General features: G+C 31.6%; 5 protein-coding genes and 1 long non-coding RNA gene across 9 annotated transcripts; 4 read left to right on the forward strand and 2 right to left on the reverse strand.

Annotated features, from left to right (window-relative positions):
• Positions 1-5664: 5664 nt before the first annotated feature.
• On the forward strand, positions 5665-6601 carry LOC130495490 (TPR repeat-containing thioredoxin TTL2-like). The gene is made up of 2 exons (XM_056986894.1): positions 5665-5818; positions 6133-6601. Exons 1-2 carry the CDS (start codon positions 5814-5816, stop codon positions 6599-6601), a joined length of 474 nt encoding a protein of 157 aa, XP_056842874.1. The 5' UTR covers positions 5665-5813.
• A 95-nt stretch (positions 6602-6696) lies between these two features.
• On the forward strand, positions 6697-7726 carry LOC108807739 (TPR repeat-containing thioredoxin TTL2-like). Its single transcript, XM_018579986.2, has 4 exons — positions 6697-6881; positions 6989-7188; positions 7281-7398; positions 7474-7726. Exons 1-4 carry the CDS (start codon positions 6705-6707, stop codon positions 7705-7707), a joined length of 729 nt encoding a protein of 242 aa, XP_018435488.2. The 5' UTR covers positions 6697-6704; the 3' UTR covers positions 7708-7726.
• Positions 7727-8043: 317 nt separating this feature from the next.
• LOC108813034 (DNA-directed RNA polymerase IV subunit 7) lies at positions 8044-9196 on the forward strand. 4 transcript variants are annotated; one of them, XM_018585460.2, is made up of 3 exons: positions 8074-8183; positions 8266-8306; positions 8564-9196. In XM_018585460.2, exon 3 carries the CDS (start codon positions 8583-8585, stop codon positions 9108-9110), a length of 528 nt encoding a protein of 175 aa, XP_018440962.2. In that variant the 5' UTR covers positions 8074-8183; positions 8266-8306; positions 8564-8582; the 3' UTR covers positions 9111-9196. The 4 variants fall into 4 exon arrangements, with proteins under 4 accessions (XP_018440961.2, XP_056844936.1, XP_018440962.2 ...); XM_018585459.2 differs by lacking the exon at positions 8266-8306 and having other exon boundaries at positions 8044-8183; XM_056988956.1 differs by having other exon boundaries at positions 8070-8306; positions 8570-9196.
• On the reverse strand, positions 9147-12787 carry LOC108813033 (putative calcium-transporting ATPase 13, plasma membrane-type). The gene has a single exon (XM_018585458.2). The coding sequence runs from the start codon at positions 12322-12324 to the stop codon at positions 9259-9261; it is 3066 nt and encodes a 1021-aa protein (XP_018440960.1). The 5' UTR covers positions 12325-12787; the 3' UTR covers positions 9147-9258.
• Positions 12788-21206: 8419 nt separating this feature from the next.
• On the forward strand, positions 21207-21840 carry LOC108810435 (uncharacterized). The gene is made up of 2 exons (XR_001943096.2): positions 21207-21495; positions 21600-21840. It is a non-coding gene; the product is annotated as an uncharacterized LOC108810435 (long non-coding RNA).
• A 1211-nt stretch (positions 21841-23051) lies between these two features.
• LOC108807259 (calmodulin-like protein 11) lies at positions 23052-24916 on the reverse strand. Its single transcript, XM_018579520.2, has 3 exons — positions 24604-24916; positions 24444-24524; positions 23052-23381 (listed from the first exon to the last, which is right to left on the reverse strand). Exons 1-3 carry the CDS (start codon positions 24850-24852, stop codon positions 23244-23246), a joined length of 468 nt encoding a protein of 155 aa, XP_018435022.1. The 5' UTR covers positions 24853-24916; the 3' UTR covers positions 23052-23243.
• Between the last annotated feature and the right edge of the window lie 2306 nt (positions 24917-27222).

The following is a 27222-nucleotide window of genomic DNA, read 5'->3' on the forward strand; positions in this document are numbered from 1 at the left end:
ATGTATAAAACCTACCATTAAAACTAGTTAATATAATTGTTTCAAGTTTAGAATCACTATTTCAGTTGTAAATCACAGCTATATACGCGATTTCAGTTGACCTCATGCCTTACTAAACATATAGAGTATAGTAAGTACAAAAGAATCATAAGATTATCAGTACATATCATCATCCATCGTCATCAAATATAGGTACGTCTATTTTAGGGATGATATGATTCAGTTGATGGGTTTTAAAATTTTGGCTTTTCTATTTGTATGGGAAAGCTCCACCAAATGTACATTTTTCTCTCCTTTTAATTTGTCTAATTTATAAATGAGATTTCAAGTTGCTTTCGTCTCTGTCAAACTTTCCTTTAATGGTTGTTGTTCGTCAGTTACAATCACTTTCGTCCTTATGTATATAATTACATTTGAGGATATATTTACACCAAAATGTATGAATCTATTCCGTATTACATTCAATTTTTGCCAACCGTTACTTTTCCTTCTGCAGGAAAAAGGCCAATTATCTGACATATAAATCATTAAATGCAACTGTTTTACGAAATGTGTGATTATGTAACCTAATAATTTGTGTTAGTGACAATTGGCACCATCCAGATTCACAGCTACATAAGTATGCTATCGTTCAAAAAAGGATAAACATTGGATTCCTTTGGGAAAACGCTTACGCAGTTTCTTTACGATACACTAATAATATTCTTGGCACGGCAGGCTAATATATTTAGTTTGTAGGTTAAGCTTAACAACCTGACGGATATTCGGACAAACATTTTGTAGGAAAATACTGACAAAATACTGAGGAAATACAAAATTTGATAATCATCGGTATTTCGTCATAATTTTCTGACCAAATACCGATTTTAGATCATCAGCCTATCGTCTGCGTCCCCATTGGACTCTACTTCCTCTATCGAAGACACTTGGTACATATAGTAGATTTTTTACCAGTCCATCTAATAGCTGGTCCACTGTTTCTCTCCGGATAAACGAAATATATATATTCTTTAAAGGAATCCATAATATATATTGTGTATTTTTAATATATTTTTAATTAATTTAACACTAGGTGATTTTCTCATGTTCATGCTCGGACATAAATATTTAAAATATATATCATAAATATTCTAGTTTTAATTTGATCCTTTTGTAATTTATACATATGTTTTATTTTAAATAATATTCTATTATTTTAATTAGACATGTAATTTGAATGTATAACATATTTAGTCGATTTGGTTATTATTTGATATATTGAACTGTATTTACTTCTCCAAATTTAACCACAGTATTTTTTTTTCCGCTGAAATAGACTAAAATTTTGATTAATTTTTTTTTTTTTGCACTTATTCTTTTGATTTTCATCATAAAAATTAGAGTATTTCACTTTTTGGATTATATTGAGTTATACATATCTCGTCACATCAGTGCATAATTACTTTTCAGGTTGAACTAAATTTTATTATTTTTATTTATTGCATTAATTCAGTTCTTCATCTTAATTATTTGTATATACCATCATAAGTTATTTTGTATTATTTGATATTTGTGTGTTTGTAGGAATAGTACAAAAACACTGAAATGATGATAAGTACGAAGTTTTATAAATGAACATTACCAATAAAATTTTAAACTTATAAAATGATATCATTATTTACAAAGTATTTTTTTTGTGTGTGAATTCTATGTAACTCTATAATTTAGATGTATAAAATATAAATTAAAATATTAAAAATAATCATAACCATAAAAATTCATATTGGTTTATGTATTCTAATCATAGGTATGCTGTATAAATAAATAAAAATAAAAAAATATTAAGCCTTAAAAAATTTAACAAAAATAAATTATTTAAAATGATATCTTAATATCTTAATAGTAGAAATTATAAAATATCTCTAGTTCATCAATTATATCTTAGTATATGATATTTAAATTATTTTTAAAAATAATCTGAGAAAATAGACTGATATAAACAAAACATTTTATTAATTTTAATATATATATATATATTATGATGTTTAATATGATTTTTTAGAAAGATGATTATTTTAAAATCAAAACTATTTTTCTGTGAACTTTCCTTTTTAGGAAATCACAATATATATAAAATATGTTTTCTTTCCTTTTTTGTAAATACAATTTTCGTTTTTATTATCTGAATATTTATCTTTTATTAATTATGCTATTTGGAAATAAATATATAAAAGGAAACTAAATTATAAATTTAATTGTCAATATAAATTAGGTATGATATTTATTAAGGGTGTCTCTATAATTAACCGGAAACTCATTTTTCAAATAATATTATAGAGATCAATAATGAAGAGGCAATCCACCTTTGAACAGACAATCCAGCTTTGAACGAAGAATCTGCTTATTACATAATCTTATTATATAAAGCTTGTTTCTTCAAAGTTACTAATTAATATGATCGCTACACGTGTCATTAAAATTTTTAAGATTGCGACATGTATTAATTTATATTATAATTAAAAATATATATTAAGATAATAACAAAAACAGATTTTGTTAAAAAGCAATTGTAAGTATATCGAATAGTAATTTTTCATTTTAAAATCTTAGTATATAAAGCTTGGTTCTTCAAAGTTATTAACTAACATGATCGCGACACGTGTCATTAAATTTTTGAAGATTGCGACATGTATTAATCTATATTATAATTAAAATATATATATTAAGATAATAACAAAAACAAATTTTGTTAAAAAGTAAAATTAATTATATCTAATAGTAATTTTCCATTTTAAAATCCTAAACAAAACATAGTTGCAAATAATTATTTGATAGTAATTTTCCTTTAAATATTTTTAAAGAGGTTAAAAATTATAATGATATAAAATATATATACTAAGATAACAAAAAACGAATTTTGAAATAAATTAATTTTAAAATTGATTTAATAGTAAAAAGGAATTTTTTTAAAAATACTTAATAATATTCTAAAATTACTTAATAGGAAACTTAATTCTTCAAAGTTGTTAATTAATTTGATTGTGACACATGACAGTTATATATTTAAAATTGTGATATGTGTTAAACTACTTCATAATTTAAAATAAATATATAAGATAATAAAAACGATTTTTGGTGAAATTAATTATATAATAAATTTCCATTTTAAAAATGTTAAACAAAATATTATTTAATAGTAATTTCTTTTTTTAATAATGCGACATGTTTTAGAATATATCATGATTAAAACAATATATACTAAGAAAATAAAAACAAAAACGAATTTTGAAATTATTTAATAGTAAAAAAGAAAATTTAAAAATTACTTAATAATATTCTTTTAGAAATATTATTTGATAGTAATTTTTATTTTAATATTTTGAAGTTGTGTTAGAATATCTCATGATTAAAAATATATATACTAATAAAATTAAAAGAAATTGAAGAAATAATTTTCGTAAATTTAATAGTAAAATTTAATTTTAAAAAATATTTAATTGTAAAATTTAATTTTAAAATTATTTAATAGTAATATTAATAAAATTTCCTTTTTACAAATCTTAAAGAAGAGAAGTTTGTAAAATAACTTATTTAATACTAATTTTCCTTTTCCAAAATCCAAAAAAAAGATAATTGTAAAAGATTATTTGATATTAATTTTCCTTATAAAATTTTGACATTTGTTAAAATATCTTATGATTAATAAAATATATAGGAAGATAATAAAAACAATTTGTGTTTTAAAAAGTAATTTTTTGCAGGATTGAGCAAGAAAAATATCTGGTGAGTTTTCTTGCATGTTCTTTCAAATCTTCGTGTGTTATCTTTTTTTTTTTTGGTGTCACATGAGGAAATAACTAGATATCTTGATCTTCACATTTCACATTAAACTGATGTTGAACTTTTTCTAAAAAGAATATAATTGTCATGCTGTTATACATTAGTTATTGTTACAGTTATACTTAACCGTTTGTACATATAGATGTAGTGGTGAACATGAATCGGATATCAGGATTTTTGGAGATATTCTAATCCGATCCATTTTGTTATAATAATCAATTATTTGATCCAATTGTATATGTAGCCACACGGATATTCGGTGGTCCAGATATTCAGATAATTTTAGATTTTCGACCGAATATCCGATTCGTTCCGCAAAAATAAATTAAAATTAGTAAATAAATCATAAATTCCAAAAATAAGATACAATAATAATAACATTTTATTACAAAAATAAAAATTTATTACTTTTAAAATTCTAATAAATAACTTAATAAATTTATTAAAAAGTACTATAAAACTTATATACAATATAATATTTATATAAATTATATATATATATATGTCTTTACATGCATGTATATGTATTCATATAACGGATCATATCAGATATTCATTCTTAATAATATTAGTATTTTGTGATTTGCTTTGTTTCTTACAGATATTACATATAAGTATTTTTTTTGCTTCGTAGAGTTACATATATTTGGAATTTTGGTTCAAATCGAAACAGATAAAATCACAGATAAAATCAAAATTTACGGATATTTTGTCCAGCTGTTATGCTATTGTGACTAAGTTAATGTGACTATTATGCTTATATGTGATTATGATTATGTGTGTTTATTCTTATCAACATATAAAAATTGGTTATGTTGTTGTAGATCATGCTACTATGAAAATTAAATCAAAGAGAACGACTTTCCAATAGATTGTTGTAGGTCATGCTATTAAGGAATTTAAATCAAAAAGGAAGACTTTCCAATAGAATAATGTTATGAATAACTCGCCTATACAACATGAATATTGAAGCCGAAATCCTAACCGGAAGTTATGTGGAAAACAGATTTGTATTCCTAGAATAAGTCTCATACCGACATATGCAAGATGACCTTTCAAAATGAAAAGACTTCAATTTTCTATAATAGTGTTCTATGAAATGACTATCAACCAAAGTTAAGGTCAAAGCTTAAGAATTTGGTATATTTGTCAAGTCTAGTCTTACAATTATATGTCGCACTATCAAGAGTCACTACAATTGGAGAACTTCAAATTTTTAAAACATAGCGACAGTAGTGTTTTACAAAATATTGTATATAGAAAAAGATGTTAAAGTCACACCATGAATGTTAAAGTAAATAAATATGATGTTTTATCTAGAAATATATTCGATACTTAGCTGACTATTGATAAAACTTATTGAGTTATGTAATATTAATATTTTTAATTGTGTCGTTTTTAGTTTGTCTTACACAATATAAACAATATAGAGAATTCACAGTTTTATATATTTCAATTAACTATAGCTAATATTATTTTGAAAAATAATAAAAAGTGAAGTATATATTAAAAAATAAAAATATCAATGTACTATTTAAAATACCATTAATATTAAAATAAAATATCAATAAAAAATTATGTATGAAAACAAATTATTGTTATTAAAATGTCACCAATATATACTGAAAATCGAAGAACTAACGTGAGAAAAATATTTCCAATCTTTTTATGTGTTCTTGAATTAAAATATTAAATAAAATCCGTGCAACGCATAGGTCCATATCTAGTTCATAATAAGAGTTATCACCATACCACATTTAGGCCTCAACTTTTCTGTTTAATATTTGGGCTTAGTTACAATATGTCATCAAATTATGTTTAAGAAAAAAACCTTGACCTAAACTATATGGGTTATAAAACCCTAACCTGACGAGTATGTGGAATACACGCTAACAACGCACCTCAAGAAACAGAGTAGAACGAAGGGTCTTTTGTATTCCAGGGAAAGTTCCCATATTCTGCTTTCTTATTGGCGAAGAGGAGAATAAACTACAATGAAGTAAGTCAATATTTATCTGAGATGTGTTGCAATTTTCGATAGAACATGTTCACCAACAAAAAAAACTTATGTTGCTTAATTTGCTTATATAACCCAGCTAAACTCGATTTATGATCAGTTGACGAGACAATTTTCATAGATTTTGAGGTTGTTGAACAAACTTGTCTCGTAATGTTTTCCACTGTCATAGCTACTTATATAAGACTCTTTCTCTCTAGACTCAAACGCAACAACTAATTAATTTTTCTTACCTAAGGAAAAGTTTGGGATTCATGAGCTCGTTATTGTCTATCTTTCTATTTGTAATTTTGCAGAGAGGTAATGCTGAAGCCCAATGAACTCGTACCCGAAATTGACAGTGTTTCCGACAATACTCATGACTCATTGAGTACGAAAGATAATAACCATCCCGATCTTGTACAAGAAAATCTCCTTTCCGGTCTACCAAATAGCTTTACCCATCGCAGCCACTTTGGTTGGTTACGTAGGATCTTCCCTACTTCTAAGCCAATGCCTTCGCCTGCTCCTATTCCAGATCCAAAAAAAATCAACTCTAGGGGGGAAAAGATGTTCAACACACGGCGTTACAGAGAGGCTTTGGAGTTCTATGATCGAGCAATAGAGCTCTCACCGAAGAATGTAACTTATCTCAGTAATCGAGCAGCTGCATTGTCGAAATTGGGGCGTACTGAGGAAGCTCTGAACCAGTGGGAAGAGGCCATAAAGCTGGATCCACAATCTGCACAGGCTCGTCACGGTTTAGGCATGTCTCTTCTTAGGTAAACTGATTTGTTTCTACATATATTTATTTATTTTGAAAGAGATATTATATCTAATCATTTTTAGTCTTTGATTCGGTTGCAGTTTAGGTTACGTCGATGAAGCGATGAAACTTGTGGAGGAAGCGTCATATAATAAATACGACTTGGAGTGGGTTAAACGAGTAAAAGTTAACTTGAACAATTGTCTTGCTGCAAGAAGACGCGGTGAATGGAATAATCTTTTGAACGCAATAGGTTATCCTTCGAGTCCAGGAAGCTTAAAACCTTATGCGTGGCCTGAGGTAATTTTCACCAAAAGCAATAATACTTTAAGTGAGAAACTCACAATGCGGATGCCCTGATGAGGATAAGAATTAAACACATTGTTTTACTTATCTCACAACTGCAGCTAGATATATGTAGAGTTGAAGCACTACTAAAACTCAGCCGGGTTGGTGAGGCTCATCAAACAGCACTAAGAGCAGCTGCCCTCAAAGTTGAACCACTCCCCTCCTCTTTCTCACAGCCACAGACTCGGTTTTTTTTGGGTATGCTATGTAGAGCCTACTTATATTTTGTCGAATCACAACTAAACTTTGCTCTAGAAAGGTGAGATTCATTACTACACTTGTTGACTGGTTACTTATTTATTGTTATGTTGGATAAATATAGTAAAGAGCTCATATGATGAATTCTTGCAGGTACGATGATGCAGCCGAGTATGCAGCCAAAGCTTTAGAGATCGAGCCACATAATACTGAAATTAAAATTTTCAAGAAAAATGTTGAATTGGTTCAAAGGGCTCTGTCATCCAGCAAGGTAAAATATTGATAGTGTATTAGTTTTGTTTTTTTCTTCGACTTGTTCTTAAGCTTTTTTCATGTGAAACTGTAGCTGGAAAAATGGGCTGAAGCAGTGAGAGATTATGAGATAGTACATGAGGCACTACCATACGATAAAGTCATTGCTAAATCTTTGTGTCAAGCTCAAGTTGCACTGAAGCAATCTCGCAGGGAAGTAGTTCTAAACATGGAATCTGGAGGTGATGTTAAGGAGATTTCTAGTCTTGAAGAGTTAAAAGCTGCATTGGCTCGTCCCGATAAGTCTGTCAAGATTATCTATTTTTAGAGTTAGGGAATTTTCTTTATGAATAAGTGTACTTTAATCGTAGAAACTTATTGATTTTTATTTTTATTCTTATCATTTTTTGCTTAGATAAGCTAACAAAAAAATTGTTTAGCTGGCTAGACTAAGCTTTTTTATTATTTTTCTTACTTTTGATATTGTTTTTAAAGTTTTAAATTAAATTTTTTAAAATTGAAATATTATGAGCATGCTTATGTGAATACAACAATTTCGATGCAACTTTCCATATAAATGCATGAGTCGTCCATCTTGTATTAATGGGTCTATACAGAGCTATTTGTATTAGCCCATATGTATAAATGGGCCTTCATAGGCCTATAATTTTGGAAACGAGAGGTCTTTATGTCATTTCGATACAGAGGACAGTTGGTCGATACTCTCGAAAGCGAAGAACTCTGTGTCTGCTCGCCGGATCGTTTCATTGTAGCTTCTAATCTTGTCTTTCCGGGAAAGTCAAGGTAGAACCTAATAGATCTTTTGATTTTGCAATATGTATTTTTACACATAGACTCGGTCTAGGGGTTTATGAATACGTTTCAGGATTCAAGATTTGGCTAAGCTTCCGGTAAACAAAAATAAAGGTCAAGTGCGGAACGTTTGTGATTATTTTTTGTTTACATGACTCTTGATTCTGCCGCATTTTTTTTGTGTTTCGCTTGCATGTTTACATGAATGCAAACTGTTCGTTGAAATGTCTGAAAGAAAACTTGAAAAATGAATCTTTAGATGCTTACAAAAAAAGAAAGAATAATGCATAATCTTTTATATGTAATTATTATGTTTGACTCAGGAATTGCAACAACTCTTTTTTTGTGATTTGTATTTGATTGTTTCACAGTTACAGACTGGAAAAAAAAATGTTCATCAAAGTCAAATTGCCATGGAATGTCATCATACCAGCTGAAGCAATGGACCCCAACGGCCACATGATCCAAACAGCTGTTCTCACTCGCTTACTAGATGCCTTTGCTTCCAAGAAAGCAACCAAAGATGTCGGCTACTTCATAGCACTCAAAAGCTTGGAGGAAATAGGCGAGGGGAGAATCAGAGAAACCACTGGCGAGATTGTCTTCCCCGTTGTTTTCAGCGGGATCACCTTCAAGATGTTCAAAGGTGAGATCGTTCGTGGTGTGGTTCACAAGGTGCACAAGTCCGGTGTCTTCTTGAGATGCGGCCCTTGTGAAAACGTTTACTTATCACATTATAAGATGCCTGGTTACGACTACGTTGGACAAGGAAACCCGTTGTTCGTGAACGAGAACATGTCCCGGATTCAGATCGGTTCCACGGTTCGTTTCGTTGTGCTTGATATCCAGTGGAAAGAGGCAGAGAAGGAGTTCATTGCTTTAGCCAGTCTTGAAGGAATCAATCTTGGCCCGTTCTAAAATAATTTGTAATCTGATTATATATATAACGCTATGTAAATAAATAATTAAATAAATAAATAAAACCTTTACAATGTTTATTCAAATCAGATAAGAATTAAAAAAAAACAAATACTTAAACCCATTTACAAATCAATTTCAGAGCTTCTCAAGATCTCTTCTTCCATTTCAGGTAGCTAAAGAAGTGCTTCTCAGGCACCGGAACAGACTTCACCAACCATCCAATCGGCCACGACGCAGCCGCGATCGCCAAGCAAACTCCCCATTGTCCCCAGTTCAGTCTCTCAGTATCAGCAAACCTCTTCAGAAACTCAACCATCACAACCTGCAAGACCACAGTCACCACTATAATCCCAACGAAGAGCCTATTCTTGTGCAACCCTTTGAAAACATTCTTCTTCTCAAGACTCCTCGCGTTAAACTCATTAAACACCTGACACAACACAAACGTATTGAATATCAAAGTGTTCTTCACTCTCTCCGTAACGTCAAAGATCGACCTCCCTCGAAACTGAAGCACCAACAGCACGCTGATCTGATAAAACGCCTGAGCCAACAGATTCCTCCACATAACATTCGTAATCAACGGAGCGGTTCGACCGACCGGTTTATTCTTCATTAAATCGTTAGTCGGTTTCTCCGTAGCCAAAGCCAACGCGCCGAGCGTGTCCATGATCAGATTCACCCAAAGCAACTGAACCGCCGTCAACGGAACCTCCCCCGCCGAAACCGCCGCCACGAAATTGATCACCAGCGCCGCCACGTTGACGGTTAGCTGAAACTGGATGAACTTCTGGATGTTGTTGTAAACGCACCTCCCCCACTTCAAAACCGTCGCGACGGAGGCGAAGTTATCGTCGAGGATCACGATATCGGAGCTCTCCTTCGCCACCTCCGTCCCCTGGATCCCCATCGAGAGTCCGATGTCCGCTTCCTTCAAAGCCGGCGCGTCGTTCGTCCCGTCTCCCGTAACCGCCACGACGTGACCTAGCTCCTTGAGGCATTTCACCATCAGGAGTTTATCGAACGGCGACGATCTCGCCATCACTTTGATCCTCTCCACCTTCTCTAACCGCTCCTGCTGTGTGTAGCTTCGAAACGTCTCTCCTTCTAATACAGCGTCTTCGTTCGTCTCGTCTCCCGGTGTTAAGATCCCGCACTCCACCGCGATTGCTCTCGCCGTGAATATGTTGTCTCCGGTGATCATTTTGATGTTCACTCCGGCGAATTGGCAGTCCTCGACGGCTTTCTTGACTCCCGGTCTGCACGGATCTTTGATCCCCACGATTCCGAGTAAGCTCAGCTTCTCTTCTTTTAGCTTCTTCCTTTCTCCATCGTTATCTTCTGAGTAAGCAAAGGCGATGCAACGTAGGGATTTAGCCGCCATAGATTGAATAATCTGCTCGAACTGAATCTGATCGTCGTATTGAATCTCTTTCACGGTTCCAGAACCGTCGTAGTATGTAGAACACATAGCTAGAATCTTCTCAGCAGCTCCTTTCCAATGAACAACGTTATTATTATTCTCTCCCTTCTTCTTCATTAACACACCACTTCTCTTCTTCTCCGAGTTAAAAGCTTCAACGTGAACAACGTCGTGCTCTCTATTCACTTCCTCCATATCCATCTTCAGCTCCTCCACCGCCCAGCTTAAGATCGCTTTCTCCGTCGGACTACCGGAGAATTCATACTCAGATGATGATGATCCTTTAGCCTTAAACACACTCCCTGTAGTGTTCATTGCAACTCCTTGATGAAACAACTCAACAACTTTCCTCGATAGAGTAGAAGCTTTACCTGATTCTAAACCGAACCAGGAATCGGTTACTTTCATTTGGTTAAGCGTCAGAGTACCGGTTTTATCGGTACAGATAGTAGTAGCAGAGCCCATTGTCTCGCAAGCAGAGAGCTTTCTCACCATAGCTTGATCTTTCATCATTCTCTTCATCGAATACGCTAATGTTAATGTCACGGCTAACGGTAACCCTTCAGGTATCGCAACCACTATAATCGTAACCGCAGCCGCAACCATCTCGACCACCGCGTTCACGATCTCATCGCTTTTCGTATTCTTACCGTTATACTCGCGTTTCCCGCTCTCGTCCTTAGTGCTTCCCGTGAAGTAACGGATTAAGAGAACAAGAAGAACCAAGAACGCTACGAGTAGACCGACTTTACCTATTGAAGAAGTAAGTTTGTCGAGGCGAGTTTGCAATGGAGTTTGCTCGTTTGTGTCGCGTGAGATGTGACTCATCATTTGTCCCCAAGCCGTGTTCATCCCAACGGAAGTAACCACCATTTTACCGAACCCATCAGCGACTTTAGTACCGGAGAACAAGAATGTGTTCCCGTTTAGATTCACCTCGACGTGATCGCTTTCTCCTGTCATGCTTGATTCGTCGACGTGTAATGAATGTCCTTCGACGAACACTCCATCCGCTGGAACTTGATCTCCGATGTTTAAACAAATGATATCTCCAACTACGATGTCAAAGATCGAAATCTCTTGACGACGTCCGTTTCTAACGACATCGATCTTGATGTTGCTACTTACTTTGGAGAGTTTGTCGAACTGTCTGTTCTGTCTGAAGTTGCTGACAGCTGAGACAGCTACCACCAAGAAAACCGCTACGAATATGCTCCCTCCATCGTACCATCCTTCTTTTAACCCGTGCTCTTTGATACCGAACCCGAGAGAGAGCGTTGCGCAACCGAGAAGGATGAGAATCGTGAGGTCTTTGAACGCTTCGATCACGAAATGGATGAGGCTCTTGGATGGTGGTCTAGTGTAAGTGTTGGACCCGAACGCTGAACGCCTGAGTTGAATCTCATCAGCTTCTTCGTTGATCCCTAGACGTGTGTTTGTCTTGAGAGCTGACACTAAGCCGTTAGAGCCACCAAGAGACTGGAGTTTCTCTTGGTTCTTGTTCTTGACGAGATCGTTTAGGGTTTCTTGATCGATCTCGAAGTCTTTATGATGATCTTCTTGAGGATGGTCGAGATCAATGGCGGTATAAGAAAGGGAACGAGGAAACAAACCGGGTTTTCCAATGGTGTGTTTGGCGCAGTTGAGGAGAGTTCTTGAGCAGTAGATCTTGATGAATGCTAGTTGCCATTTCTTGTTTGTTTTGCTTAGGGTTTTGGGGAGTTCCAGAAGAAACTCGACGCCCACCAAATTGTTCTTCTCTGCGCGGGAAGAAACGTTTGTTGACATATTGTGGTATTATCTAAACCGAATTGAAGAAAAAATTAACTGGAAGCTGTAAATTTCTCTATGAAAGCGATGGATTGAATATGAAGGCAAAATCTGATGGAACAATGTCAATGCAACCTTGCTTTTATAAGAGCTAGTTCACGGGTCGGTTGGTGATCATCCACGAAGTTTCCTAGTAATGCTAACGAAAGTTACTTCACCAAATTGTTGCCTAAAACTTAGCTCAATAAATCAATTAAAACAACTGAAATTAGATAAAGTTCAAAACTATTAACGTAAAGCATAATAAATTAAATTTTATTAATTAAAAAACGTAAATAATAAAGAATAAACGATTTGGTCCGAGGTGAAGTTTCGGAGCAAATGTCCAAAGTAACCGTTTCGAGTTTTTTCAGGGACACACGTGTTATCCACGAGCTTTACAGATAAAGGATCTGTTCGTGACTAGTGTGGATCTGAACTGTTTAATGATCTTGACCTGTTTTATTTAAATGTGACGGTCAACAATCAACATGATATCGTGTTGTTTGTAATACTATATAATATATGATAGTTTCACATTACTGGATACGCAGCATGATACGTAATCGCGTATGGTCCGCGTTTAGGTTTAGTATCTAACATCCGTTTCAATAAAGGGAAAGTCGGCGCATTGGTACATCGACATGCCTACTTATACTGCACATATAAGATATGTATTCTCTGGTTAGCGATTAAGGAATTGTTGATAATGATATCTAATTAAATCTCCAGCATATTTAATTTACCATTCGTAGAGTTTGAACACAAAAAAAAGGAGTTTGAACCGTGTGGAATTCGAATTCATCTCAAAATGTAATAACGGCCATCCTGATTTGAGTTCACAACTTAAAATATAAGTGTCATTGCATTTCATATGTGGATCACAAACTAAATTTAAAAAGTTAAGAACCACGAAATGATCGAATACAACATCCAACTGACTTTATAGTGGCTTCCAGAAACTCACAATAAGGTATCACATTTATATGAAAAACCATATTATGTTAATGTTATATATACACTGGTTTGTTCTTGGTACGTAATGTGCTTTACTTTTGGTTCTCACCTGTATTTTGTAGACATTTTTAAAAATGTTTCAACAAATTTTCTCATAAAGCTATATCATATATTTTTCTAGACCATATATAGATTATAAAGATCTTATTTATCCACAACTTACGTTTCGGATCTATTATTATTTCTTCCTTGACGTATACTTGTTGTTAAGCAGTAACTTCCTTCCTGACGAAGCTCATTGTCAAGCTTAGAGAAATTTCTACGGATATATGCAAAAAAACATACTCATTTTTTTTACTTATTGTACTTTAAAAACTAACTTTGGGAAATGGAAACCCGAATTTCCATGGCCAATGGGGAGTAAATGTCTCAAGTCTCTCAAGTTTCAAGTCTCGAGTGTCTGAAGTTTCAAGTCTCAACCACCATTTAGTTGATTTCTTAGGATCTCGTACTTAGCAATATCCTCGTTACATTTCTGTATACGTTATATATTGTTCGTCAAGAAAAAACTAAAGAGAAAGCAAAAGAAGAAATATTCCAAGTTATATACATAATATATTCGCATATTTTGAAAAGATTGGCTAAACATGAGAAACGTAGAAGAAATATTTCAAGTTATATACATAATATATTCGCATATTTTGAAAAGATTGCCTAAACATGAGAAACGTACGCGAGAAAGATTTGTTGGAAAGTGGAAAGATATGATACTAAAGTTGGTAGACTGTGGCGGAATACCATGGGTTACTTATAGCTGAAGACATATGTTCTGTTTACCGCGAAAAAGTTAACCACCTAATAAAATGTTCGGCTAAAACAAGGTTTGAAAGCTATATTTTCACAAAATTAGCATTAAATAAATTGTTTATCAAGAAATATTTTGGATTCACACAAAATTATGTCCAACATAACAATCCCTTAGGCATTTTAATGTTTAAGGTTTATGTAAACTAAACAATTTATGTGTGTTGATATTTATCTTGGTTTTTAATTAGGCTTTTACTTGAAATATGTGAGTCGAGAGCACAAGTCTTTTAGCTTCAAAATGTTAAAATATTTTATACAATTGGAATGGTACGTCTTAATTTTCTAACGTTTAAAGTGATACAAGACAAATAAACAAAGACGTTAGTTGACGACAGACTTAAAGCCTTTGATATTTCAGCCGCTAACACACAAAAAAACGCTTTGTAGGAAAAAAAACACACACAGTAAACCAGATTAGAAAAGCGATAGCATGAAGATGTTGTTTTCGTGTGCATTCGTGTTAAAAGTTGACGGACTCAATATGCAAAAGCATATAAATAAAGACTCTATTGAACGTTAAGAATCGAATATTGACTTGGAAATTTTATAGTCAATAACAAAGGACCAAAGATTCTTCCACATTCGTACCAAACTATGTTCTTTGTTTTTTTAGTGAACACTGTGATGTGAACTAGAAGCAAAAAGGGGGAAAACGGACGAAAGATAATATTTTATCTTTTGGACGCATAGTTCATCTTCGACAATAGTTTTTTTTTTCTTTGTTGCTAATGTAATCTGACATAGTAGTAGATAACACCATTTATATACATGACAAATGAAGATATCGGCTTAACTCTTACAAAAGTAATTTTAGAATTTGGGTTATAATTTAGAAACTTGGGATTTATGGTTTGGTTTTAGGCCTTGTTCAGAAACTCGTTAGACGCTATGTGTACGGTTCATACTGGTTAACGATTTATTGAAAAAGCAGAAAAAATCAGAAAGTATGCAGAGAAGAATTTTTATAATTTTATATGTATAATAACATATTTTATACATATAATTCAATCTTTTATATAATACATGTTTATGAAAGAAGTTAATACTAAAATTCATATATTTATAGATACATACCAATTAGATCACAATACAAAATTACAGTCCAAACAAAACTAACAAGTTCTATATATATAATACATTTTTTTGGGTACAATTACCTGCAGCCTCGTCTAGTGGTCTGTGTCTCGTGCAAAAATCCTACATATCCTGGATCGAATGTAGTAAAGTGTATTTTTGACATTATATTACTTTTAGCTTTAATGAAAATAAAATGATCAATACACCTTCGTCTTTAACCTTTTCTACGATTTTCCAGACCTAATACGTAAACGTCTTTAACTTTACCTTTGCTATTGTTGAAACTTGGATTCTATTCATATGTTCTATCATTTCATTGTTGCTCTACATATTAATTAAGGGAAATAATGTTGAATCCACCATATAGCTATGATCTGTACATTGAAACAAAGAAAAAATGAATTTAATCAACAGTTCCGATTTTTAACAAATATTTTATTTAAATGAAATGTAAAGTTGCAATAAAATTATATGAAATCATATAAATACAATCAGTTGCAAAGTTAAGATTAGAAAATATTACAATACAAAGATTAAATTTGAAGAAGTTTTCTTCCGATTCATCTTGTTTCTTCTTATGCAATATTATTTATATTTTGTTTTCTTCTTTTTAAGATATTCTAAATTCTTTTTCATATTCTTTTTGTAGTGTAACATTAGCCATAACATTAGCCATATTCCATATACGATCTATAAATATTTGAAAGAATCTAATTTATTGATTTTTTTCAAAAGATATAGTAATTAGAACCGTCAATTTTGAATGATTCTAACAACATTATTATAGAACAAAGAATTGTATCTCCAGTGTGAAACTATCCAAAAATATTTTGAATTGTAATCTTCAAAAACTTTAGTGGAATCACCGTGGCCTAGTGGTCAAGGTTTAAAGGCTTCTACACCTAAGTCTGGGGTTCGAATCCCAAGCGACGCAATTTACCCCAGGAGGTCTGGGTTTCAATTCCCGGAGAAAGCAAATTATGCAGAATATTAGAGACAAGTCTTACAAGGAATCTTCAGCATGGCGCAAAAAATACCGTTAGGAATGGATCTCATAGGGCGGCTTAGAGTGATGCAGTCAGACATGAATTATAATAAGGCAGGTAGAATGGTCAGCTGTAATATCGTCTATGTAATGTGTTTCTCATTGTTTCTAATAGCATAATAAACCCGACAAAAAAAAAATCTTCAAAAACTTTAAATACTTTGTGGTTGCATCTTTACCCTACTCATAACGGTGACACATCGTGATGGTTTCCATGGTATTTGTTTTCAAAGCAAAACAATTAAAATAAATTTCTTATCGCTTGATTTTTGATTCAACATAACTTAATTTAATTTCTTATCACCGATCATCATTACAGAGACAAAGCCGAGATTGTAATGGTGGATTGAAAAAAAGAAGTTTGATAAAGAAATATATATGTCACATCATAAGGAGAGTTTCTTGTCTTCTTCTCCATCACCATTGATGTCGCATTAAAAAGAGAGAAAAACCGTTTATTATTTTAAATTTATTATAATGTAAAATAAAATATTGACTATATATATTTTTTTTTTGCCATCTATATTGACTATATATATTTTAATTACTAAGAATTTTAAAACATTTTATGAAGTTTGATAACGAAATAACCGGAACGAGCCAGCTCTGGCGGTAAAAAGATTGTGATTATAACTTTTGTTAGTCGGATTTGATTTGTGTTCGCATGAAATACTTACAATATTTGGGTTCCGAACAAAAAGATGAATATATATATTTTTAGAGGATTTTTACAAAAAAAAAGTTTTTTTTTTGAACGTCTGGATCGATTATTATCGATTAATTATGCTATTACAATGATGAGAATATTACAAAGACGATTATACAGCCGACAATTCTACCATCTTGTGAGAATACACGCCTGACTGCACATCTCCGAGCCGTCCTATGAGATCCATGTTCGATGGTACGCCTTGCACCAAGCTGAAGATCTCCTGTAATATGTTTCTCCAAAGCTGCATAATTTGGTATTTTCTGGGGTTTGAACCCCAGACCTCCTGGTGTAGAAGCATTACATGAACCCTTAGTCAAACCATTGGACCAAGGGGGCTTCCACAAAAAAAAAAAGTTTGATAAAGAAATATATATTGGAAGGAAATATGATTAAAAGCTAAAACTAATTGGTTTACTTTTTGTCAACACTAATTGGGCTTCTTTCGTCTAATCTAAAGGTGTTTTTGAAGGAATGCCAACAAGTAAGATCCATTGGTCTATAGACTATAGTGCAACAAGAATGCTATGCAATTTGCCAATGGGTTTAATTAGCAATATCAAGAGATCGTCCCTTTTAAATGATGTTATTAAGAAAAAGAAAAAATTTCAAAAAATACCTGACATAAATATTATTTACTATAAAAGTATTTAAACTATTTTGGTGTCTAATTTTATATCTTATATATTTGTATATTTAATTAATACAAAACATTAAAATTGAAAATTTGATATTGCATAATTAACAATGCCAACTTGTTAAAAGAAATCTTCAAAATGATGGTTTTGAATTTTTCAATGCTTACTAGATTTTGATATGTGCTTTCAAAATGTGGGATCGTTTTTATTTTATAATTCCATAGAGAAGAGAATAATATTTGTAAATTTTGAATATTTACAGATATTTTTGTTTGTTTATAATACATTTAGGATTACACTAATATAATTGTACAGATTTTTTTTTAAGTTAATCTTTGTATGTTTAAAGTGGATTTAAATATTGCAATTTGTAATCAATAATATTAGTTCTCAAGTGTTTACATATCTTTAAAGTGTTTTGTATTTTACATTTTAGTTATTATAAACTATATATTCACAAAAGGGTTGATCGATGTATTTCATATACTTATTTTTATGTTTCTTCAAACTAAAAGTTATATATAATAATTGAATCTAATAATTCACCAAAAGTATAAATAAAATGCAATAGGTTAAACATAGTGGGCTTATATTATATCTGAAAATGATACATTATAGATTGGGATTTGATTATGTAAACAATCATTCTAAGTCTCAATCCAAATGGTCCATTGCAATAAAACTATATACATAAATTATTAATTACAAAATGATATTTAAATAACTTATTCAGCCCAACTCGAAAATCTCTTAAATAAACAATTCAGCCCATCTATTAATCTGTATATTAGTTTTGACTGGTCATAGAAACACTTGATTATGATTGAAAATGGAAAATCGACCAAAAAAACACTGAACTTTGTAGGAATTACCAAAAGAAACCTAGACATATAGGCTGGTCAAACAAAACACAAACTTTTTATTGACTTTAGAATTAATTAACAATGTTTTCGTTGACTTCCCAATTTAGCACGCCGTCATCGAATTTAACAGAAAAAATGATATCGTTAAATATTGGTGTTAAGTGAACGACGTCGTTTTGAAATGAGATGAAACGACGTCGTTTTATATGATTTGAAAATAAAATAAAGTCGACCACTAGGATTGAACCCAGGTTGTTTGGATCAAATGACAAGGTACTTTACCACTGGGCTAGTGGCTCAATCAATGAATATACTAACATTTAATTATATTTGGTATTAATTGAATATTAAAAAAATTATCTAAAAACTTAAAAAGATCTTTAAAATTTCTAAAAACTGAAAAATTAATTCCAAAAAAGAAAATTTTCATTTTTCGGATTATAAAAAAAAATTGAAAAAAATCGAAAAAAATTCCAAAAAGTTAAAATATTTCAAATCTGAAAACATATAATCAGAAACTATAAATTTTTTTTTTTTTTGACATCTAATATATTTTATTATTATTATTATTATTTATTTTTTATAGTTTCTTGTTATATGCTTTCAGATTTGAAAATCTTTATCACTTTTTTTGAATTTTTTTCGAATTATTTTATTTTTTCAAATTTTCTTTTAATAATTTGAAAAATGAAAATTTTCTTGTTGGCATTTTTCATTAAAAAAAAGAATTTTTTTTTTTATAGATTCTGATTATTTTCAGATTCGAATTTCTTTATAACTTTATTTTTTGTTATTTTCGATTTTTTTTATTTATTTTCAAATTTTTAATCCTAAAATGAAAATTTTTGTTTTTTGGAATTTGTTTTTAAAAATGAAAATTTTGGAAGATTTTTGATTTTTTAAAGGAAAAATTTTATTTTATTTTTAATTTCAGTTTCAAAATTAATTTTATAAAAGAATTCTTTATTTTTCAAATTTTTAGAATTTTAAAGACTTTTTATATTTTTAGAGATTTTTTTATATTCAAAATCAATACCAAATAAAAGTAAACGTGTTTGTTCATACATTGAATGTGCCACTAGCCTAGTGGTAAAATACCTTGTCATTTGATCCAAACAACCTAGGTTCAAACCCCTGTGTCTACCTATTTTTATTTTCAAATCGAATAAAACGAAACGACGTCGTTTCACTTAACGCCAACAGTTAACGTTGGGTTAACGCTGTCTTAACTCTCGTTTAACGGTGTGCTAATTTGGTCAGTTAATCGTAAGTTTCTTAATAATCTAAATAAGTCAACAAAAGTTCAGATTTTTATTGGCCAGACAAGTGTACAAGTTTCTTTTGGCAATTCCTGCAAAGTTCAGGGTTTTTTGGCTGATTTTCCGATTGAAAATTAATTGGCGTTAGTATTGATTAGTCATAAAAAAAACTTAGATTATGATTGGTTGTATTTAATGTAGTTGAAATTCATTTAAAAAGAAAATAAAATATAGTGGCTTCTTATGTAAGTTAAAAAAAAATGAAGGCCGAATTCTAGGTGGTATTATGTTTAAGTAGTATAAAAGTATTAATTAAATTGTATTTGATAGAGAAATAAAATACATTATGTAATTTTACAGCAACTAAAAATTATATCAGATTTTCCATGAATTTCTTCAAAATTTTACACTGCAAACTTAACAACGTCAACCCATTATTAAAATCATTATTTATTTTAGGTAAAAACATGTGACATATAACTAAAGTTGAAAAGATTCACAGTACGTAGGACTATCGTATCATCTTGTCTTCACGAGACTAGGCGAGATATGCCGAAAGATTCAGTAGTAGATGATATGATCGAAGTCTCATCGGTTACATGTTTTCTCTTAAACACCCACTTGATACCATATTTTGTTCGCCAAAAAAAAAAAGGTTTTCTCTTAAACTTTATCTGTAGTTAAGAGTGGAAGACAATTAATCACAGAATGAATATCTCATGATCTATTGTCTTTTGGCAAGGTAGGACGGATATCTTATATAATGCGTTTGATATCTTGTAAATTAGGTGATGTATCTTAAGTTTTTTTGTGATTTTGATTTTTTTATGAGTTTTGTTTAAACTTGTGGTGTTGATGATGTTTGTTTTAGTAAGTATTACATTTAGTTTTTGTTTTTTTTTATAAAAAAAATCAGTAAGACAAACAACAACTTTTAATTTGGAAAAAGACACACTTAAGTTTTGTTTTGTAGAATGAGCTTGTGGTCGGGTAACAAAGGACGAGTTTAAGACATTAACATGTTTCAGGTTTAATTTTTCTGATGCGCAAAATTAAGTTACTTTGTTTTGTTCACTTAACCTAGAAATAGATTCATGCTTTAGAACTAATTCAAATGTTTTGGAGAAAAAATATATTTGTAGGGTTTGTAATTTTTCTAAATTCAACCAGATTGAAAATTTTAAGTTTCAAAAGAAAATGTTTTCTTTTGTATGAGTAGGTAGAACCGTACCTGATGTTTTTATTTTTCAAAAAAGTATTCTATTTACATAGAGGAAGCAAATAATAGAAGCTTTTTATGAAAAAAAATAAAAATAAAAAATAATATATGCTTTGGACCTGGACCATAGTGATGTTTTTGGGTGCCTACGGTATAAGGACCCACTTAGTTATCACAATAGTCTATGAAAACAAAAGCCCAACCCAAAGTTTATCCCGACCAAAACCAATCAGAAAACATGCGCTGAATTAAAGAAGAAGGCAATCGAAGATGATGAAATGAAGCGGTAGTGGAGAACGAACAGTGAAGTTTAGAAGGATTGAATCTTGTGATGAAGCCATACAAGACTATTACGCTAATCATGCTTGTGATAAAGATTCGCTGAAGCCACGTCTGGATCATCGGAGAAGCAGTCGTTGAATTCTGTGAGCGCTTTGCGGACACTACAGTGAGATTGAGAGGTGGTCTGAAGCATCCCTTCCTATGCAGTCTTGAATTCCGTTCAGTCCAAAGAAGGTAAATAGCACATTCCAAGCGATTAGTAACAGTTTCTTATGCGGTTTGTTGGTAACCGTAATCACTAGCAATCATATCCTTTACTTTTGCTTTTGCATTTGCAGCTATACTCATCTGTCTTGAGACTGCAGGCGAGAGGAGAACTTCCATACTCCCAAAAGATGTCCAATTATAAGTCTAGAAACATGTCTTTAATGCGCAGTAGTTTGTTTGCAAACCACGAGTGCTTATGATTGGTTTTCTTAGTCCAGAAATTACTTATAATGACCCATTTAGAACTTTCTTTTTGTACAACGCTACCCACAAGAATACCAATTAGTGTTGTTAACATCGTTTCTACGAGAATGATCATTTCACCCGCCTGAATCTTAAGTTATTTTTTACAAATCACCATATTGTTATCAAAGACCAAAGGAATATTTAAAGGAGTAAAAAGAAAATAAAAACAGATATGAATTAGGAATCATGACAAAACCCATATAAGACAAGATAAAAATAGCAAGCACTGAAATCGGTTTGAAGAGTTGGTATATAAGTGAAGTCTCTTTTCTTTTGATAAAATATATAAGTGAAGTATTAGTCCATAGGTCTTTCAATTATTAAATAGAGAGTTCCTTTTGGCGAATGAGTTTTGTGTTTTTCTCTAGAACTAAAATTGGAACTAACATTTTCTTTGATCTAATGCATTTTGAGAAACATGAGTTTCCCTTAACAGATATAGCGGTTATAAACATGAGTTTGAAACCTCACAACCATCATCACCATCGAACTTGTTTTGTGATAATTAATTTGTCGGCCATTTGCATTGTCTTGTTGTATTTTTTTTAGTCAACACTATCTACAGCGATGAAACACATATACATTGAATGTCATGTGGTCGAAAATGAAATTTTGTAGACATTACGTACATGTGAAGTCACTAAAGGCTTTATTTTCAAAAAAAAAAAGAGAAAATATTTCTTGGTCAAATATTTGAACAAAGTACAAATCCAGGGAACATCAATGTATTATACAAAAGACGAGCAGAATTTCTGAAGTTTATGAATTTAATATGATTATGATTGTACCAACCAAGGTTTTTGTATGTACATCCGAGAGTTTAATACTTCGAAACTGAACTAGGCCAAGATTTTATTCCCATTCTCAAACATGAGACGATGATAGTTCGTTAATCGGTCGTTCAGGTGTTTAAGGGATTCTAACACTAAATTAAATTGATGCCAAAAAAATAAAAATAAATTTTCAGTTAATATATCAGACACTCAGACGTATGATTAGGCAAATTAGGTTACTAAACTATAAAAAGTACTAGCAAATAATACCTTAACTATCGATTTGATTAGTCTTTAACAACGAAAACGAAAGGCTATCGATTTGATTAGTTATATGTGTGATTAGCGTCTAATACATTTTATATGGTTTGCAATAGTAATTATTGCCTGAGAACATATGTATACTCAATATGATTTGACTTTTTCAACAAAAAGCTAAATAAATATACTATATGCCAGATATACTATTAGTTACTCAAATAAATAAAAATGACTAAGTCGATCAATATGAAAAGTTTAAATTACTATACATATATACTATTAATAATTCAAATAAATTACTTTGACAAACAAATGAAAAGTTCAAAATTGTTTAATCTGAAAAGTGAAATATGTTATTCTGAAGAGGAAGAATAGAAAAAGATTTGATAAATTTATAAAAAGATAATACATTAACAGGTAAAATTGTTTTCCAATTTAACCGCTGGTCATCATCATCCTCACAAATTCATCATAATTGACTTGACCATCACCATCCAAATCTGCTTCCTTGATCATTTGAGCAACTTCTTCATCTGTTAGCTTCTCCCCAAGATTAATCATCACATGCCTCAACTGCAACATTTATATTAAATCTCTTACAAAAAACATTTATATTAAATGATGTTTTAAAGTAAAACAAACTGCCCAAAGTGTATTTTGTGTAGTTTCTTAATGTTCTTGATTTTGTTTTGTGAACTAATATCCGTGTTGTAGCCATAACATCTTAAAATTGAAGAAAGTAGTATTCACGAGAAAAGATTATGGGTTGCTAAAAAGAATATAAATATAATTTACACTAGGTGAGACATATGCTTTGCCCAACAAACCAATATAAATATATAATCATACTCATCTAGTCATCTTACTAAAATGTTGTTAAGCTTTCTAAAATATTTCTTTTGACCTCGTTATCCTCCAAAAAGTCATAATGCCAGCTAGCTCGATGCTTAAAACAATTTACCTTACCTTTCTACGACGCAAGACATACACTTTTTGATTAATTAACAGCAATATAAACAGCCAAATCTTGTTGTTATTTTCTTGTCTAAATTTCAAAATGATTTTTTTAGAAGAAAAAGAAATGAATAAGACACCTAAAGATCTCTTGTAAAACTCGAAATATCGTCTGGCCTTGTTGTCTGGTTCTTGTCATTAACTCAAAAGATTCTAACCCAAAATGATTTATAGCTGGTTTTAATCTTTATATATTTTCCCCTCATCAAATTAAACGCACAACTGATAGATTTGTCTCAAGAAATTCGGTTATATAACAAATCTACACACAGTTTAATCTACTTTAGACATTGAACTATTTGATACAAATACAATCACTCATAATTGTTTATCGATGGCTCCAATCATTGAATTAAAAAAATATCGTAATTAGACCGCACGTACTGTGTGTTGTACTACAATACGCAACAGAGTACATTGAATTTATATTTGTTAAAGCATAGTTAACTACGAACAATATGCTTAACAAAAATCAGAAACAACTAAAAAACATTTCGAAGAGTCATGGAACTATTAAAAAGCAGAAAAGAGAAGCAGAAGTGTGTTAAAAAAAAAAGAGAAGCAGAAGTATCTAATTTAACTACGATAAAGGAATTAATACTAATTGGAGTATATGCTAACCTCGCTGGCCGAGATGTAGCCGTTTTGGTCTTTGTCAAACACTTTGAATGCTTCTTTCAGCTCCTCATCTGCATCAGTTTCCTATAAAATAAAGTCAATTAACAAAGACAAAAACCTAATATAAAATCAATTGATATAGTTTCGTATAAGTAATGTAAACCTGGATTTTGTTGGCCATGAGGTTGAGGAACTCAGAGAACTCGATGGTGCCGTTACCATCCGCGTCGATCTCATTGATCATATCTTGAAGTTCTTGTTCGGTCGGATTCTGATCCAACGAGCGGATCACAGTGGCAAGTTCATCAGCAGTGATGCAACCATCTCCATCCTTGTCGAACAGACAAAACGCTTCTTTGAACTCCATGATCTGTTCTTGCGTCAGTTCTTGTTGTTGTTTTGTCTCGGCCATCCAAGTAAAACTGTTTAGAGGAGAAAAAAAGAAGTAGAGCTTTGAAGTGCTTTAACTCTCATTCTCTGTCTTCGTATATGTAGAAGTCTTTGCTTTGGACTCATTCACTTTTTCTATTTTTTTATTTTAACGTTTTAAAAATTCATTCCCAAATAATTATTTGGAATTTTTATTCAGGTCAATATTATTTTTCTAAATAGGATTTTAATACGAACGCGTCGGGTGGGAAGATTTACTATAGTGAATTGTTTGAGCTCGTTTAAAAACTCTTTTTAGCTTGAAAAATAGCACATATATCAATATATTATACTAATATGTTTAGTTTCTTCTCCTAAACTATTTGACTAAATTAAAGATCAGCATCACGTCATTTTTCTCAAGTTATAATAGTAGACACGTCTTATAGTTTCTAGAAACAATGTGTTCACTAGTATTTAATTTCCTCTCAGATTAATAACCATATATACTATCAATATAGTCTACAAAATTTATTATAATGAACATAGCCTTGTTATAAGTTATCACATGAGTTGGAGATACCATATAAACCTGGTGTTCCAAAAGATATCGATGCATATATATATATATAGTTTTCTTTTTTTGTTTGTCGAATATAATTACATAATGATAAAAAAATGTAGCTGAATGAGTGAATTATGTAATTCGCAACGATAAGTGGGATGTACATGAAATGATGATACTAGTATGTTTTTGACCAAAAAATCCTACTAGTATGATTTATGTGTATGTATAAATGCGTGTTGGTTTAGACAGCTGTAAGAATAGATGGCGAGGAGACAAAGCGCATTGAAGTTGTAGACCACGCACTTGCCTTACGGGAAAGCGTGTCGATCTCTTTTATTTCCTCGTTATTTAACACATTCTTGTAAAAAAGAGGCTCCTTAAACAAAACAGAAAAACTCTCCGGCTAAAATCAGATCACTGCCGACTCGCTGACCTTTTCACATCGTAGATTCATCGTACAGTATAAATCAAGAGTATTTGAAGATGCAAGAAGAGCTTGCAGATGTCAATAGTTTTCTGTGACTAATTAGACGACGAAGTCACTGATGCTGGAGGCATTAGTCGTTACTACATAAGGCATTCGGAGTGGTGGGTTACCATGTGGATGCAAGGATATGCTGAGATGGAAAAGAATAAACTGAGGGTTTATGTCTTGACGTAGTCGTTGAAGTAGTTGCTGATGCATTGTGTGTCGGAGAGTGAACCAGGAGGCATGCGGAGTGGTAAAGACCATGTGGATGCGAGATGCTGAGCTGGCGTGGGATAAACTTGAGGAGCAAGTTTATACCATAGAGAAAAGGCAAAAGATAAACTTGGGGAGTAAGTTTATGCCTTGAGGAATAAGTACATTCCAAGAAAAGGAAAGTGTACTTATTAATATGGAAGTTGTCCATATATCCATGTTGCTTTGGAGACTAGGTTTCAGGAACGTGGAGATCACTATAAAAGAGCTATTGAGTCGTGGGTATTCCAATAAGACATTGGGGGCTATTGTTATACAGGAAAGGTGAAAATCCCTTAGGATGTTCTTGGGTCGTGCTGAAGCAGTTGCTGAAGTACTGACGATGGAGAGACAAGTTTGGGTAGATTAGAAATTGTTCAGTAGCAGCTGTTAGGGTGTTAACAGGCTAGCGAGGCTGATTAAGCAGAACTTGTAATATGGTTTACAAGGCGATTTCTAATAAAGCAATTGGTGTTTGCTTGTATCTATTTTATCTCTTAGTTTACCTTCTGCATTACTTAATTGTGGTGTCATCTTTGCACTTACAGTATTTATAACAGTGTTGCTAGATACTTTCACTTAAGAGTGTTTATATAGTTCTCATAAACAAAAACATAGAGAGTCGTTGGATTAATTTTTCTAGTAAGTTAAATTTTCAAACTTATTTGTAGCAAGTAAAATCTTTAGTGTATTCGTCGTTTCTCTTCTTAAACGTGATTATGGTACGATCGAATATAGTATGGTAGAAGTTCCTAACTAATTTGTATATATATACCTGGTATATATTAAAGTTGAATTGAAAACTAATTCTCTAGTGTTGGCGAAAAAAACTAATTCTCTAGTACAAAATATATACTAATATTTTATTAGACATGTAATAAAATATGATATAGAAAATATAATTTTATCATAAATATGTTTAGAAAGAAATATGTCTGTATGAAATTTATTTGATCTATGATATGTTTAAATTGTTGAGATATGCTTGAAGCTGAAAGTGTTGCTAGGGGTGTCAATTCCGGCTGTCCGGTCCGGCCCAAACTCGCTAAATCCATAAATATTTGAGCTTGGTCTGGTCCGGTTCAGAAATATTTTGGGTTTAGAATTCAAAGTCTGACTCGGTA

The sequence above is a fragment of the Raphanus sativus genome, chromosome 6, assembly GCF_000801105.2.
Source record: "Raphanus sativus cultivar WK10039 chromosome 6, ASM80110v3, whole genome shotgun sequence".
In the NCBI taxonomy this organism is placed as follows: Eukaryota; Viridiplantae; Streptophyta; class Magnoliopsida; order Brassicales; family Brassicaceae; genus Raphanus; species Raphanus sativus.

Excerpts from the sequence above, each read along its gene's own strand:
- LOC108807739 (XM_018579986.2), top strand. The coding sequence starts at position 6,705 with ATGAAACTTGTGGAGGAAGCGTCATATAATAAATACGACTTGGAGTGG. Across the intron at positions 6,882-6,988 it reads AACCTTATGCGTGGCCTGAG|CTAGATATATGTAGAGTTGA; the intron begins GTAATTTTCACC and ends TCACAACTGCAG. Across the intron at positions 7,189-7,280 it reads CTAAACTTTGCTCTAGAAAG|GTACGATGATGCAGCCGAGT; the intron begins GTGAGATTCATT and ends GAATTCTTGCAG.
- LOC108813034 (XM_018585459.2), top strand. The coding sequence starts at position 8,068 with ATGTCATTTCGATACAGAGGACAGTTGGTCGATACTCTCGAAAGCGAA. Across the intron at positions 8,184-8,563 it reads GTCTTTCCGGGAAAGTCAAG|TTACAGACTGGAAAAAAAAA; the intron begins GTAGAACCTAAT and ends ATTGTTTCACAG.
- LOC108813033 (XM_018585458.2), bottom strand. The coding sequence starts at position 12,324 with ATGTCAACAAACGTTTCTTCCCGCGCAGAGAAGAACAATTTGGTGGGC.
- LOC108807259 (XM_018579520.2), bottom strand. The coding sequence starts at position 24,852 with ATGGCCGAGACAAAACAACAACAAGAACTGACGCAAGAACAGATCATG. Across the intron at positions 24,525-24,603 it reads TCATGGCCAACAAAATCCAG|GAAACTGATGCAGATGAGGA; the intron begins GTTTACATTACT and ends TTTATTTTATAG. Across the intron at positions 23,382-24,443 it reads GCTACATCTCGGCCAGCGAG|TTGAGGCATGTGATGATTAA; the intron begins GTTAGCATATAC and ends TAAATGTTGCAG.